Source organism: Chiroxiphia lanceolata, chromosome 2 (assembly GCF_009829145.1).
Source record: "Chiroxiphia lanceolata isolate bChiLan1 chromosome 2, bChiLan1.pri, whole genome shotgun sequence".
Taxonomy (NCBI): domain Eukaryota; kingdom Metazoa; phylum Chordata; class Aves; order Passeriformes; family Pipridae; genus Chiroxiphia; species Chiroxiphia lanceolata.
In genome coordinates this window covers 11615044-11631832 of record NC_045638.1, presented here as the reverse complement: position 1 = coordinate 11631832, position 16789 = coordinate 11615044, and the positions used below count along the sequence as shown (strand labels likewise).

Sequence of the window (16789 nt, the reverse complement as noted above, 5' to 3'; positions counted from 1 at the left end):
GCCTGGAATAATTTGTCATTTGCTTTCCTGGGTTCCTAAAACCACTGACGGTCTTGCTAAGAAGGAAAGAAAGTAATGTGAAGACAGGTGGAGTCTTACACAAGAAGTCTTTTACTTACCATCTCTATGAACTAGAGGCATCTGGCATACCAGCTCTTTCTACTGTTTTATAATACATAATCAAATCTTACACTGCATTCTAGAAATAATCTCTAAGACCACGGCATGAACATATTGTTTCTGCGTGGCATGTTGAAAAGCCTCAGAAAAAGCACAAATACTGTGTTTGGCCCAGACTCCTAGTGTGACTCTAAACTCCAAAACAAGAGTTTTCCCTTTTCTCTCTTCTAATGTTCCAAGACTTCATGGATCAGGGTCTCCATCAGAGTGTGCAATGATATATTGTCAGTGTGCGTATCATTCTGCTTAAAGAAGACAATGAACTGAAGCTCTCATTAACATTTACAGAACCAATCCTCCTCATTAAAAGTGAGGAAGAAAAGAGCATGACAAAATTTGATTAAGATTGCATCAAACCATAGCCAAGTTTGAAGCCAGAGAGCTGTAAGTTGTAAGCAGCATTATTATGTCATGATTATCCAGTGCTCCACTATGACACAAGTGGAATAGCAGTGATGGTTGGGTTTTTTTCTCAGGGTTCTCAAGGAACATCTTGGGGAGCAGGAGGTTTCCATCTCATTGATCCTTGACTCTGTTGAAGAGGCAGACCTGGGGAATTATTCATGCTACGTTGAGAATGGAAATGGGCGCCGGCATGCCAGCATTCTTCTACACAAAAGGGGTAAATATGCAGCTTTTCTCCATGCAATGGTAAAATGTAGGGGAGATCCATTTTTTACAGAGTTTTTTCTGATGTAGGCATGAATTTTGGCTTCTTAAGAACCAATAGTCAATTATTATTTTCCCCTAGGAATTTGTACAGCTTGAAAAACAAAACAGAAAGGATGTTGTTAATTATGGATGCCACTGGAAAAAATACAGTAACACCTTTTAACTATATCTCTATAAAAGATGCATTTAATAATTTTTTAGTTTTGAATTTAAAAAAGGCTCAATAGAGAAAAATAGTAGGAAACAACAGCTAATACAACTGCAATAATTTTCTGTAAGAAATAAAATCAATTATTTGAAAAACCAGCAAAAATACATCCCACTTTTATCAGAAATGTCACCTAAACCCCATGCCAGGAGAGTTCCTTCATTGCCTAACTGTGGACATTTTCCTTCTAACACTTTTGTTTAACATCAACATTTCTGAAGTGAAACATCATGACAAAAACTTCTGAGGACCTTCCTGTTTCTCCTCACCACTCACATCCCATGATTCCACCCTGTCTAATAGCCACAGCCATCTCCCACAGAGATGATTACAGAGAGATGGAGAATCTCTTGCAAATCAAGGCTCCCAGACCCATTTTGTCCACTTTACCTCTCAGAGGGTGCTCCACATGCCTGGGATTGACACTCCCCACCCTCAAGCAGCATCCTGCTGGCCTAAGAGAGCAAAGAATGAGCAGAAGCAGCGTGTGCACTTTGCTGTCATTACTGTGCTTTTTTTAGATTGCTTGTAAAGGTGAGTAAACCAGGTTCTTATTGTGGTGCTGAAGTACTTTTGGCATCTCAATTTATGTCAGAGCAGTGATGTCTTCCCTAAATTTACTTTCGTAGCATGCAAAGTCCGTCTAAGTTTAGAAGGAAACCTTAAATCAAGATAGTGTGACCAAATTATTTAAACATATTATGTACCTCCAATTAATTGAATAGAACTAATTTGTAGCCATTTTTCTGAACTCGTCATTGCTTCTTAAAAGATGCAGATGTGAATAACCAGATGTTCTGCTTAGCCTGGCATTTGCCATATTTTCTTGAATTCACTGAGATAAGAAACTAATGTATTAAGTAATTGAACCTCAACAATATACCAGGTAGTAGTCATATATTCCTCATTCAGAGACATTTGAAGCTGGAGCAAGATCTTAACCCAAAACACCACTGAAATCCAGTGGCTTGTCCTTAATAATTAAATTAGTTGATGAGACACCAAAAATAAAGAATTTTTAAGGTTTAATTATTTTAAAGGCTTTTTAAGGCTTTAAATTACTTTAAAACCAATACTTAATTGACATGATAAGTCCTTATTTTCTCTTACATACAAGCAGTAGCTACAACACTGACAACACATACTTCTTTTCTGTTCTGCGACCACCAGATTTTTAATCTAACAGTGTAGGTATGAATTTTGAAAGAGTCTGCTTTCCTTGTTTCCTTTTTTGTAAAACTCAGTAAGTCAAACACACCACAGTATGTGGCCTCATGATGACATACTTCAGAGGAAATAATCTCAATATTTAATTGCCCTTATGAATAGTAAAATGATAAAAACAGCAAAAAAACTCCCCAAAATATTTTTTCCTCTTTAAGTAAAGCTGAATCTGAAATTGATTTGGAAGCACAGTCTGTTGTGCCCTCAAAAAACAAAATGTACCTGATACAAGCCTTCTACACACTTTGCATGTTGACAACTGTTTCAGTGAAATGATAAATTAAGCATGACAGATAAAAATTTGAGCTAGTCTCTGAGGTCTCCTAGGAAGAGAAGCTTTACACTGCTGGCTTAGTCTTCTGTATATCACCATGACAACCTTTCGGTTTAGGTTTCCTTGTTTAGATCCACATTTAGTCTCTGCTAGGAATGAGTTAGCTGTTTATTAATTTCTGATTATTTGGCTGACTTAGAACAATTGGGACCTAACAATTAGGAAAATTTGCTTCCTGAACACTAAGACGTTTGCAGAGTATTAGTTTTGGCTGGTTTTCTAGTTAGTGATCTTTTTTTTCCAGCAGTATAAGTCAACAAAGGTGCTGAATTTGGAATGTTCACTGCATACCTGAAAAAGAAATTATAATCCTTCTTAAACTTCCTCTGTGGAAGAATCAGGATCAGAAGGGACAGCAAAGCAGAAAGCTCTGCTACTGAACAAAGAGCGTTCCTGGGAAAAGAGGTATTTAGGGCTAAACACTGCAGTGGGGATTCAGGTATAAAGTTTAAGCCTTTCAAACACCCTTGCAACTGCTGCTTCAACCTGGTCAGTATAGTCTCTGTAAACTTAAAAGTCCAGGGGGACATTTTAGAAATACCTACAATTAACAGGCCCTGAAAGGGCACAAAGTCCAGAGTCTAACTCACTAGTAAAAGCCTGGATGCATCTTCCTTAATCTTCCCACTCGTCAGCCCAGCAGGAACACACACTCTCGTCACAGAAACCACAAGCAGGATCCATCAAATGGTGGTCCCTATCACAAACCAGTGCCTGGCACATTCAGACGGGGAGAGGGGACTTCTGCTCTTTCCCTGACATGGCACTGGAATGGATAGCCAGAGCCTCTCCTTTCCCGTAATCAATTAATTTCAGGAAGGCAGCAGAACACAGTGCCCCCAATTCCAACACCACTTGTGCAGGAAAAGTGAACCTCGTTTCAGCATCTGGCACCGGGAGAAGGCTGGGGCCCCTCGTACCTCCCTCTAGTGTGGACACCGGTGCTCTGCATCTAGGGGAGCTGAGCCCTTATTTTGTCCTGAGCTTCTTTTGCTTTCTGATGCAAGTAGAGAAAACCTATGATCTATGTTTTTCTGCTGCCAGCTAACCATTTTTAGACTCCTAAATTTCCTCAGATGCTGTGCATAGGGAGCATTTAACTCGAAGCTAAAGGCAGTAGAGCATTTTAAGCATGACAATGACAATGTTGTTTCCTTTTCTTGTTCATTCCCACAAAATTTGTCCAATAGATAATCAGAAAAAGAGAGGGATCAGAACTCAGGAGATTTAACTCTCATTCCTTTCCTCCAGCTTTTGACCAAATCTGTTTCACCTTTACAATAATCAAGTTTTTTTCTCTTTTGTCTAAGAAAAAAAAAAACTACTTGTTATAATCTAAGATTGATTTTGTTACTTACTGGTGATAGCTACCATCGATCATTTGTAGCAGTTACAGGCTAATCTTCATCCAGGTAGGGGAAACCTTCTAGAAATTAATTTTTAGAGTGATACTGACAGCAGCTAAGCACAAATTTATTAATAACAGACCACATATTGAAAATGAGATGAGGTGGATCACACACTATGATTCTATTTTTTTCCATTTTTTTTCAATTAAAGAAGAAAAGCCCATAGTCTATCAATGTAGTAGATAAAAATGTAATGTATAAGGAAAAAGAATGCTCTTCTACATTTTTATGTATTGACAAGTATGTCTTTCATGCTGGATCACCATCCTCGTAGTCTCATTTAATCATAGAGTGTGTTGTAAATACAGAATATTATCTAATTATGTGATTATTTTCTGGAAATTCTTCTCTGCTTTTCAGCAGGCAGAACTCTAAAGCAAAATAATGTCAAATATTATTTTGTCATTATTCTTGAAATGGTATTGATATTATTTTAAAAGCTTAGTAATATACCTGTATTTTTCCTGGGACAGACACCAGAACTAAGAGCAGGTAACATACTTTTATGTATTTTTTCAAAGAATCTACTACTATTTCTTCCCATTTTCACAGTATTATCTGATTTCCTATCCTGGGCTTCTTTTATATTTTTGATTTGTTTTCCTCTGTCATAGGTGTTCTCAATGGACATATATGGATTTTGTTGACTATGAGTTAATGAAGAATAGTTAAAATCAGGGGTTTTTTCTTATCAGGACAAAAACCCTCATATTTTCACTGATATATATTGTTTAGATAAAGAGATTTAATCTGTTTGAAATTGCCCATGAGAATATATGTTTGAAAAATATAGAAGTTAATATTTCCTAGATGGAATACGTATTGAGGAAACAAGTAGGTAAACATACTTTAAACTCACCACTTATTAATGCATAAATATCATATTAATATTTCCTGTACAATATAATGACAAATTCTGCATAGAAAGTAATTCTGAGTTCTCTGGTTATTAATGATACTGAATTACTGACAAGTACCTTAAATTACAGTGTCATTCACATAATAGTGTAAATCTGGTTTATTACTTAAAGACTTGAATGTGTTAAGTTTTTGATCTCATGAGCATTTTCAGTCGCTAGGACATGATTTCACACAGTGATGAGTGACAAGACTTAAAAGAGAAAAGAAACTGGTTCTTTTCTAACCTCTACAAAGAAACTGCAGATGTTGTTTCTCCCTTTACCATAAAGCTTTACAATGCTACTGAAATTTCTGCATAGAAACTCAACACATGAAATATGAGAGCAATGAGTCTTATATTTCACCTTCTGTTACTTGGTCCTAATTACTTGACCATTGCAGCAAATCTCAATGGAAGTAAAACTGTTGTAGAGCTCTGATCCACTTGGTCAGTTAAACCTTACACATGTATATCTTCCAGTGTATAAAGCATTCAGTTTTCATTCTACACTGCAGGAAAAGCTTTTCTGAGATCCTCAACGGCTTTTAGAAATGGAATTGAAATTGGATTGGACTTGATGGAAATTGATTTTTCATCCACCTATGTCCATTGAAGAAGTCTTTGGGTTGTCACTGTGCTCAGCAGTGCAAAGGTTTGTTCACTCAAGAGGTTCATGACACAGGGCCAAAAGTCAAATATCAGCTCCCTTCTGTCCCAAATCTAACCAAAAGTGACTGCTCTTTCTACACTCAATCTCATCTAAAATCAGTCAAGGAAGTAGAATACTAGAGACCTCTGCTGACAGAAACTCTTCATAAGACCATTGTCTTAATCAGTAAGGTTTTTCTCATCTCATAGAAAATTGTACTAAGGCAACTTCAGTAAGAATGTTAGTAAGATTACTCAGCACGTTCCTAAATCTAACTTTCCTCTGACGAATCTTACTTCTGACAATCTGTCAAACAAGTTGGTTTGTTTAACGGATTCCTTTTTAAAACAACTTCTGTACCACTTTTATCACAGTTCTTCTCTTTACGTAACATCTAAGTGCAATTCTAACCTTGATCGGCAAGGATGAAAATATTTTAGAATAAAATGTCACAAATTGTTCCCATAACCCATGCAGAGCTAAATTATTCATTAATGCTATCCTCAGAAAAAAATGTAAACGGTATGTTTTACGATCTTACATCCTTGGAACTCGGTAGTCAGTTTTTTCCCCACATTTTTAGCAGCTCCAAGTGCCTTTTACATTAATTTCGTTCAGAAGATCTAAAAAAAGTAATTGTGTGGGCTCTCTGATTTCTGTAGCGCAATAAGCAAATAGAAGCTCTTTTAATCAGGAAGGTTTTAAGTCACACACAATTTATTAATTCTGGGAGGCTAACCAGAGATTACTGCAGTTCCACACCATGACACTTCTTTCCTTCAACCTATGTTATAAACTGCCTTTAAAATGCAGTGTTATGTATTTAAATGTGGTAAACTTCTTTTTACTTTCAACTGTATTTTTTCCAACCTTATCCTCTTTTGAGCTAACATACTGTTGGAGATAATCAGTGTAATTATTCTCCTACTGGGAACAGGTATCCCGCACTTCTCAGAAGAAATAAAAATGTCATCGGTAAGAATATACTTCTATTAGAACAATTTACTGGCTCTCTTCTAATAACACTGGAAATCCAACAGCAGAAAGGCTCAGATATCCTGCCTGCCATACTAACGAATAGCTTAACAAGACCCCTGTCTTGCATTTGCACACATATATGCATATGTATATATAATCCTAAACCTGACCAGCTCTTTTTCATGCGCAAATCAGGAATATATATTATTTATTGATATAAAAAAATAATACAAGATAACTCAGTCCCAATAGCTCTAATAAATAAAATGAAACTACTGCATTGAAAACCATATTGAAAACCACAACTAAATTTAGCTAGCTTCAGTGAACTCTGCAGATATCTACAGGCACACATAGCCTGTACTGGCAGAAGGTATATACTTTGTGCTAAGAATTTATTTCATAATCAAGCTAATGAATAGCCCAAGTCTGTTTCTACTGTTATCAGAAATATTATTGTCCTACAATATCCATCTGTAATTATTCACAACAGTACTCATAAGGCTATCCAGGTACCCTAAGCAAAAACAGATTTTGTTTGGCAATTTGAAACAAACAAAAATCCTAAAAAGTAGTGACTAGATTTTATATATATGCAGTATGCATATTGGGTATGCATACGGTGTATAAAGCTGTGTTTCCATATGCTCAGCTTTGGGAAGGTATTTTGTTTTACAACAATGCCATAATGAATACTGTACTAAAAAGGAGGGGGGAAAAAAAAGAAAAGGAAAAAATGCACATACTTCTCCATTTTAAAGCTGTATTTGTTTCTTTGTTCCTAACCTAAATTCTGCCTAGTCTTTACTGCTGATGTCTGAAATGACACTCAGTCAAGTATTCCTGTGTTAGCCACCTTCCTTCTTTAGAAGAAACACACCCATTCATAACCAAAGTTGTATGTGACAACACATCAGTCCCTGCTCCCCTTCCAAATTATATTCATTTTCTCTACATTTCCTTTAATAATTGAAGTCTATGAAAGTATATCTAAACAAACTGAAAATTGCCTCTAACCAAAGCATATCTCTGTGAGTTAAATCATCAAAGACAAGCAGAGAACGGAAATCAGTTTAGGCCACAAAGTTGCAAAGATTTATTTATGTGCTAACCTGAAACTGTGTTAATAGTCCCGTTGACTTCAGAGGGATTACTTATAGTCCATGAAGTTGAGTAATCTGTGTAAGTGATTGCAAAATTGAAACCTTAGATAGACTGTAATTGGATTTTGAAAAAGGCTCAGAAACCGAATGCACAGCTATAAATCACGTGTCCTTGAAGAGTTACATATCACAAAAAAAAAAAAAGAATGTTTGAAATATAATTATTTTTCTTAGTAGCTCAGCTGTGAGGACTAATTAATTAATAAAATTAATTTGAAATTATCACAGATCATTTAATGTAAAGTCCCTGAAGCATGTCATATAAGTCAAAAGATATGAATCTTTGACAGAACACTTTTATTTACTTTCTTATTACAACTCCAGCTATGGTAAGTGAATTACCTGCATGACCCAGGGAAAGAAAGTTTATCAAATATTAGAGCCAGGTGAAGATCAAAGATATATATTACAAATGTGCCCAATAATTATAAAAGTATAAAATGAATACATTTATTTATTACCAGTCATATCATGCTAGATATTTGGAGAGGACACGTGCATTGTTTTAATTAGCTGTCTTTTTCACTGGGTTCTTTGGGCAAAGCCTCCTGCTAAGTGTAAATAATGTAGCCATTGGTCAAAATGCTTGTAACAAATCTTGTTTTAAATTGAAGCTATTTATTCAGAAAACAATCTACTACTACTACAGTAATCAATGTGTTTTCCCTTGGAGTAGAACTGCTCCTGTGCTATGGGAGGACTATTGTTAATTGCCTGTAACTAAATGATTGCTGTGCTTCTGGATGTAACTTTCTGGCAACTCATTTTTTGTGTTTAACAGAATGTCTGTCCCCCTAAGGGTTAGCCAAGCAATTTTCCTCTACTATTTTCTACGTTCAGTCTCACCTACTTAAGGAGGACCAGGTCTGTAATTTGAGCAACACAACACAGAGGCTAAATTTTCATTTTTTGTCTCTCCCTTCTGATGTGGAATTGTGCTGAAATTGAATCTTTTTAGTATGTAGCCACTACAGCAAACTTGAATTTCAGCAGGAAAAACAGATCACACTTGAAAGGGAGTATAATGCCTACTGCAGCAACTGGGTGCTCAAATCGGAATGAAAAAGGCAGAATAAAGCAGCAGAAAAAAATTTTACACCATACACTCTAACCTTGCTGCTACCCTTAATTCAGCTTTAACTGTCACTACATCACTGCTGAAATTGTTGACATACACATCACCAACACCCCTGGCATTCACAGAGCACCTTTCAGGAATAACCTCTCCTAGGAAGGAACCAGAGCACCTTCCCCAATTCACATTGGTAAAAACGAGGCAAAGAAATGTGAAATGGCTTCAGTCTCCTGAGGGGCCGACAGCAGAGGCAAGACTCAGCATTCTACTTCTCACGCCTTGAGTTCAGCTCATCATGGGGTAACACTGTTCCCAAAATCCCTGCGGCAGATTAGAGCCAGCAAGTGGGCCCTTAGGGCACGGTTTAGCATCCTGAAGAAACGCAAACTGAAGGCCTGAAAACAATCAACTTAGCATGACACTGTGCTCAGGCCAATCCATCCTGCCTTCCACAGTGCTGCAGAGATGTAGCTGTCCCACTTCCAGCACTTTGGGGGTTGGCTCAGGCATCTGCAGGGCTGGGTGTAAGGATGCAGCAGTCTGCTGGGCTAAACACTGCCCTCTCTGCCTCCAAACCCTGACAAACAGCACCCAAGACAGGGAACAAATATGTGCTGAAAGATGTTGTCCAGCACAGAGGAAAAAAATAGCTTGTTATGTTAGATCAATAGACCATGAAACCTACTTCACAAAAAAATCTGTTTAAGAAAGAACCACTTCATCCTTGTCCTCAGAAGCAATCACAATGGGCTCAGCAGCAGCACATGAAAAGGTAATTGCTAGTACATTTCAGGCCGAGTTAGAGAATTTTGTTGTTTGCTTTGATTGCCTAATTAAGGACAGCTTCATGTGGCTTCACATAAATTTTACTGAAGGAAGCATATAGGCATAATCTTATTTTATGGGGGAAGAGATAACTAAGAGGACTGATGGCAAAAGTGATGCAGTGCATTAGTCTGATTTCATGCACAGTGACAGACAGCAGATGACTACTGGCAGTTATTTTTTTTTTTTTCATCTAATCTCAAAATCATTAGTTTAGGAAAAACTTCCGTTTTCCAGTTGTAAAGTTTTTCTTTCCCTTTAATGAGTCATAACAGCAGGCATATAAATAGATAATTTTGTGCCTAGGAACCTGATATATTAAAGCCTTTCTTCTAGTTACCACTGAACAGCTGCATCACCTGTAGTACAAAATGATAAACAGAGTATAGTAAGTCAGTGCAGAGTAATTTCCATTTCCATTTATATTCTAAAATATTGTATTACTTGTCTATGCAAACAATTTTGTATGGGTATTTTTAATAACATTCCCCTCTCTGGACCAGAAAAGTATTGAAGTCTGAAATAACCATGTCAGTCTTAAAAATATCTAACACAAAGGAGTTTCCAGCACAGTTTTGGAGAGAATGACATGGAATATAAATGCCTTTTTATTTTATTTTATTACATTTTTAGTGTCTTCTAGAGAGTAATGAAATCTTCTTACAGTTGCCTCAAAATAGTAAAAAAAAAAAGTGTGTGATTCTCAGTAGACGCTGTCAAAATAAATGGAATTGTCACTTTCTGCTCTAACCTTTTATTTCTCTAATTGAATTGCATTGTGCTGGATTATCATATCTGCACAACCACACACACATTAAAAAAAAAAAAGGTTAGTTCTGGGCTACCCTGCTTCACCCAAATAGAAACTGCCCACTGGAAGAGGATACTGTGAAAATAACACAGAACTGATCTTGCTCCAGCAAGGATTTTTTTTTTTTATGAAGCAAACTCTGCATCTTAGATTTCCAAGATTTGATTTTTTTAATTCCTCAAAACTGAGTGATTTGGAAAAGTATGGAAAGTCTTAACATTTGCCACCTATTGCTCATTTCAAAGTAAAAAATTGTTCATAACTCTCCTTCTTCTCCCACCCTCCTTTTTTAACATTGCCAATTTTCAGCCAATGAGCAAATGAAAACTATCAACAAGACGGAAACCACATAGCTCTGTGAGCTTTCTTGAGTGCGTAACACTTAAAATAAGGGAGACGAACGTCCATGATGGCATATTACTTTTGCCTTGATAAGTGGCTCCACTACTGGTGGTAGACAGTTTTTGACCACATTTGACCAGAGTCCCCCACCTCAGGAATGCAGCTACATGGTGGTGACCCCAACCCATCATGTGAGCAGACTGCAGCAAAGACACCAGTGCGTTAGGCTGAGTGGGAATGTCGGAACAGACAAATCGAGAGGGTTTGCTGTGACTACACATAAGCTAAGCCCACTGGGGGAAAGGTGAGAATAAAGATGAACTGTAAACCTCTGGGAAACTGTGTTAAGGATGTGAACATATAACTGAGATGTAGAGCTGCAGGGTTCCTTGGGTCTTCACGTCTCATGTTTTTTTGGGTTTTGATTTTTTTATATTTATTCGGGAAAAAATAATCAAAGCCATAGTGTGGTCTTGTCCAGTAGACTAAAATTCATCCTATTTGTATGTGGAATAAGGGAGAAGCTGTTTTTGCATTATAGTCCCTAAAAAGAAAATATTCACATCTAATGCCATTGTAAGTCAAACATCAACATTTATCTGTGTAAAGCAAACTGTGATCTATCTACAGAAAGAGAAAAGGAAGAGTTATCAAACGTATCATGTATATGCACATATTCATGCACACACATACCTGCCCAGCAATTTTCAGAGAAAAAACAGTTTATAGAAGAAAAAAACAAAAAAATACTATTATGTATTTCTTAAAGGGCCCTACAATGAAAAAAATTCATAAATGACCCATCATTCATTATTTTATTTTAATGTTTAACAGAAGCGCGAGGTCTGCTGCTAATCTTTCTGTGGTTTGGAATGTGGTTGTTACTGCATTTTGTAATTCTTTGCAGAGCTGATGTACACAGTTGAGCTTGCTGGTGGGCTTGGTGCTATTCTGCTGCTGCTTGTTTGTTTAGTGACTATCTACAAGTGTTACAAGATAGAGATTATGCTCTTCTACAGGAATCATTTTGGAGCTGAAGAACTAGATGGAGGTAAGGCAGCTTCTTAGTATGTTTTCTACTTTCTAAGAATTCTTGTCTTTTATTTCTCTCCACCAAGGCCCAGATTTCATTTCAGTCCAAGATGTGGTAACAACTGCAATTTTTATTTCTCCCTGCTTTAGGCACTGACTTAAATACACTTTCCTCATACACCACATAAGCTCAATAACTGCTGAGCTGTACATGCTGCTCTCCGGAGCTCCAAAAGACATCCATGTCTTTTCAATTCTTATTTCCAACACAGAATGTAAACTACCAACATTGATGCATTAAAGACTTTCACTTTCTGTCGGTACTGAAAGCCAGCTTCATTTCTGCATGAGCTAGGGAGTGTCCTCCCTAATTTTATTCAACAAAGAGGTAGAGGTTGAAGTGAATCTCAATTTACTGCTTGTTTAAACTGATCAGTTTCAATAAACTGTACTGAGTGTTTGGGAATGTACCCAGCAGTTCTTGTTCTTGAGTTCATTTACTTAATCACTGAGAGAGCTGCTAATGGTCATTAAAGTTGTTCTGTGATTCAAGGACACCCAGACTAAACAAAAGTAATCCTCAATGTATACCCCAGCTCTGTCAAACATGCATTTTCTTTTCTTTTCTTCTCTTTTTAAGCACTGAAGAAAAAGGTCTTATTTACCTCTAACCTTACTAATCAAAATTTCTGTTGAACAGCGAACAGCTAACTGGGTTGAGCTGGAGGCTCTGATTAATTAGATTTAATTTCTCAGGTCAGAGTTCCTGATGTTTTGTGCTACCACTATGTCTTTGGTGACAGGACCTTAGTTTCTACAGAAATACTAATTAAAGTTATTTTACAGTTCCAGGTAACAGCTTGTAGGCGGAGGCCACTGTGAAATATAAAAATAGATACGTATTGATAAACAAGTGATAGCCAAATCTGTCACTGATAAGGGAGAAGAGCAACAGCAGAATTACAAGTCCTTATATAAGAGAAGAATTCCATAATAAACTCACTCGAGAATGACCCATTTCTGCCTTCCACCTAAAAATGCACAAGCATTCAAAATAGAAAATGCTCAAAACAACAAGCCCAAGAACATTAGAACATTTTGTAACCTTCTAGAGGATTTACAAAAAGATGCATTAATATAGCAGCTCAGTGGGGAAAAAAAGTCAGGTTATTCTATTTATTTTACAGAGAAGGAAACTGAGGCCCAGAGGGACTGTGAGTCATGGAGGATTTTGACAGACACTTTCTTTTTTATCTTTTTTTTTTTCAGAAGCTGAGATCCACTCCTCTCTACAAACCAGTTGCCAGTTTAAATGGGCATGATTGCTTGCATAAATTGTGTGAATTTAATAGTCATATGCAGAAATAGACACTTAAAATAATAATAGTTTTAGTAGATGAAATTGAATGTTTTCTCTCTCAGTATCAGTAATTCTTACTTTTATAGCTGTCGTTTATCTCAAATCATTCCAATTCATTTGCAAACTTACTCTGCCAGGTGTTATACTCTTGTCTCTGTCTTGCCCCATCCCAAACATTGGTCACCTGGGAACAACAATACTTGAATCACACATTTTAAACATTTAAAAAAAAAAAAGTGACCTGTAAAGGATACTATTCTGTGATTCAAAAGAAGGAAAACCAATATCCATTCAGTTTATCCTTCTGAGCAAAGGTCACTATTATAGAAGGTCAAGCACGGATTCTCCTTAGAAGATCCATGCAAACACTGATAGATTGGATGCTAAACCATGGCAGTATAAGAAGAAAAATACTACCTACAGATTGCTAATGAAAACATTGAGCTTCTACTGTGTTCAATGTACTAGCAACATAGATAAAACCCATTGTGCCAATGAAGTGACTGCAGCTGGACGTTTTACTCCATCCCTTCCACTTACAGTCGTGCAAAAGAAAGAGGATGGAGAGAAAATGTCCCAAAGAAACCAAGCCATGGCTTGTGTAGAAATAAATTGCAGATATACACTGAGATCTTTTCCTTTGACTTGGTTTGTTATTGACAGACACAAAATGCTAAACTCTAAAATCTTATTCTAACCACATCTCCTGCGGTGCAGCAGCAGAGTACCCACATGCTATTCATAATTTACATCATGTTCTGTCATACTTCAGGACAGGCTGTAGATAAGGAAACATCAAAATATCACAGTCGTCTTTTACGTGCACTGTATTGTACCCAGAGAGGATTTGAAACACTTTAAAGGTGAGGTCCAATTAAAATTTTCAATTGAAAATCTCTTTTAAAATTCAGTGCTTCATTTCTTTCCTGATCAGAGAACAAGCCCTTCAGGATGTCAAACCTCATCACAATTTCTCTTTCCTTTCCAAACCTTAGACACATCAGTTTTTCTCAGGCTAACTAACACACATTTCTGTGGGAGGCATGGGTAAGTTGTGAGAAGTATTTGAAAACAAAGTGTTTAACCCTTACAGCTAATTCAACTGAAATTATTACTTTCTGTAGGGGTACTGCAGATTAAGCAATTGATCACAGCTGTTGATTCCTCATTTCTCTAATTTACAGCTTTGAATTCACTATTTTTTTTTCCTTATCCTAGGGACTAGACTCTCCTTCTGCTTTTTTCTCTCTCCTGCAAACACTGCAGCTCTGTCCTGGGAATGGGAATTGAAGCCCCCTTTTTTGTTTTCGTGGTTAATTCCCTGTCTTTCCTACTAATTTGGAATATAATAATTTTATCACTTCTCCTCTCACTCCATGCCTGTGCTTTCCAACAACATGGGAACTGACTCTGCACCAGGGGATTACGTGATGGGAATGTGCTGTGACCTTTAGTGCAGAGCAGTACGGTGTGGTGGTTTAGTCAGGGCACCTCACCGGGAATGTCTGACAGTTCCCCCCGGCAGCTGGAGCACACATTCAAGAGAAACATTCTGACCCCTGGCAAAACAGCAGGTGTTTAGCATGACTTTGTGTTTCAGATCTATAACTCACCACTACCTGTTTGGTGGCCAGAAACTCCAAAATCTGTTTAAAAAGAAAAATTCAGTTTAATATCTCTCCCCATACACAGTAAAGATGGGACCCCAAAGTGCTACACAAACAAAGAAATGTCCAGTGCTATTCGTAAAACAACAAAATTTTCACAAATAGATACTTCACTGGGAACTTCAGAGGGCTAATCATTGTCAAATGTCAGGCAACCTTTTTAGTTTTGCAGCTTTAAACTTAAAAGCTTGTTTTAAAAATCCTTGTCCATAAAGTACACTTTAGGGACTAACACGTTATTAGTGAAAGCCACTTTTAGAAGTGATGATTTCTTCTATTTTGCTGTACAATGAGATCCAACAAAAGGGATTTTTATACCATGTTCATTCTCTGTGGAGTGTTTCAGCAGTTGCTTTTTATGTATTTTTAACTTCCAAGGACCTTCTCTTGCTGTTGTTCCGAGTTTTTAAATGACTTTCTGAAAAAAGTATAGTACTTTAACTAAGAGAGAAGAGTGAAAATGCAAAAAACTATTTGCAAGTACCTGCTATCAACACATACCCTGACATCTTTCTACCTTGCACTCAGTGACCTTAAAAGGCTATTTGTATCAGAAGAGTATTACCACTGTATAGCAATCTGCTCTTTGTCTATGTATGCGCTGACTTCTTGGTACCTTAAAATCAATGGAAACTTTCCCATGATTTCACCTGGGACAACTTTCTCCTGTGTTATACTGTTTCTGCTCACCAAATCATGCAAGGACCAGTTCCCAGGCACCACAGCAGACACAGCAAGGGTGGAGGGGGGGATTCAGACCACTTCTCTAAGGAGAGCCAGTTTTGGTGCTGCCTTAGAGTGGACAGGAGGTTCAAAGTGACCAAAATAGCTATCTTCAATTTTTTTCTTGCCATTTCAAGACCTGACAGGTTCCAGGGTATATGCAGATGCCAGTTTTAAGGTATGTTATAAGGATAAATCCAGAAGTCTACAGATAATGGGCTGAAAACCACTGAACATGGTCAGACAGGCAAAATTACTCAGAATCATGAACTTCTACATGTTTTTACATTCCAAATTCCAGTTTCAGAGGAAAGAGCATATGGTACAGTTATTAGTAGAAACAATTTACAGACATCTTCTCCTACCATTACCTGGGTCTCCATCAGTAATCATTTAAATTGATGGAAGTTTTTGTATGAAGGCATTAATAAGAAAGGGTGAACACTATCATAAAAGAAAAAAAATTAGATCAGGATGCTGGCAAAAAAGTAGCAATAAAAGACTCAGTCTGACCAAATGTGTTGCAAATAATTTTGTAATGGAATTCACATAAATATCCTTTCTCATAGCTATACTGACTAGAAGTCAAGCTTAAGGCTCAAGAAAAAATAAAAGCTGTAGGCAGCTGATAACTAGAAAGTGAGAGCTTTGCTTAACTGTTTACATGATGACCTTCACAAAGATTCTTGGTGCCTTTAAGCCCCATCAACTATTTTTCCTGTTGGTCAGGAGCTCACCATGGTGTTCTCAGTCTTATTCTCAGCTTTTTTTGCCATGGAAACCTTGACGATTTAAGGACGACACAACCTCTGTGCACCTGAGGTACCAGCAGGGAAGGCAACCAGGCCCAGGCCTGAGGAGTTTCTCTGAGTTTCATTTTCAGTTCTGAAAGTGGCTACTTTTATTAATTTATTTATTTATATTTTTTTGTTGTTGTTTCCACCACAATGTTGAAATAAAACTAAGCACTCCTCATGAGATTAAAATGTACCACTGCTGAGCTCTCTCAGTTCAGGAAATCTTGTTTGGATTTGGTATATGACATCTATACTGACTGTTTCATGGTTGGGATGGCTGCCCTTTCTTGAGAGATGAGTTTCTACTCTTTCTGAGGGGAAGCAAATCAGTGCTCAAATTAGGAGACTGATGAAACTGTTTCTTCCTTGACGTCTCTGTTTGCACCTGGGAGTCCTTAAGTAATCACGATTTTTGTCCTTGCTATCATTTAGCTGCAAA

General features: G+C 37.1%; 1 protein-coding gene across 3 annotated transcripts in view; it reads left to right on the top strand.

Annotated features, from left to right (window-relative positions):
• Positions 1 to 16789, top strand: part of IL1RAPL1 (interleukin 1 receptor accessory protein like 1) — a 701789-nt gene that overhangs the window by 672365 nt on the left and 12635 nt on the right. For all 3 annotated transcript variants that reach the window (XM_032679220.1, XM_032679222.1, XM_032679221.1), the window contains 2 exons: positions 657 to 802; positions 11679 to 11822. In XM_032679220.1, coding sequence (XP_032535111.1) covers positions 657 to 802; positions 11679 to 11822 — 290 coding nt within the window. The remainder of the gene's footprint in view (positions 1 to 656; positions 803 to 11678; positions 11823 to 16789) is intronic.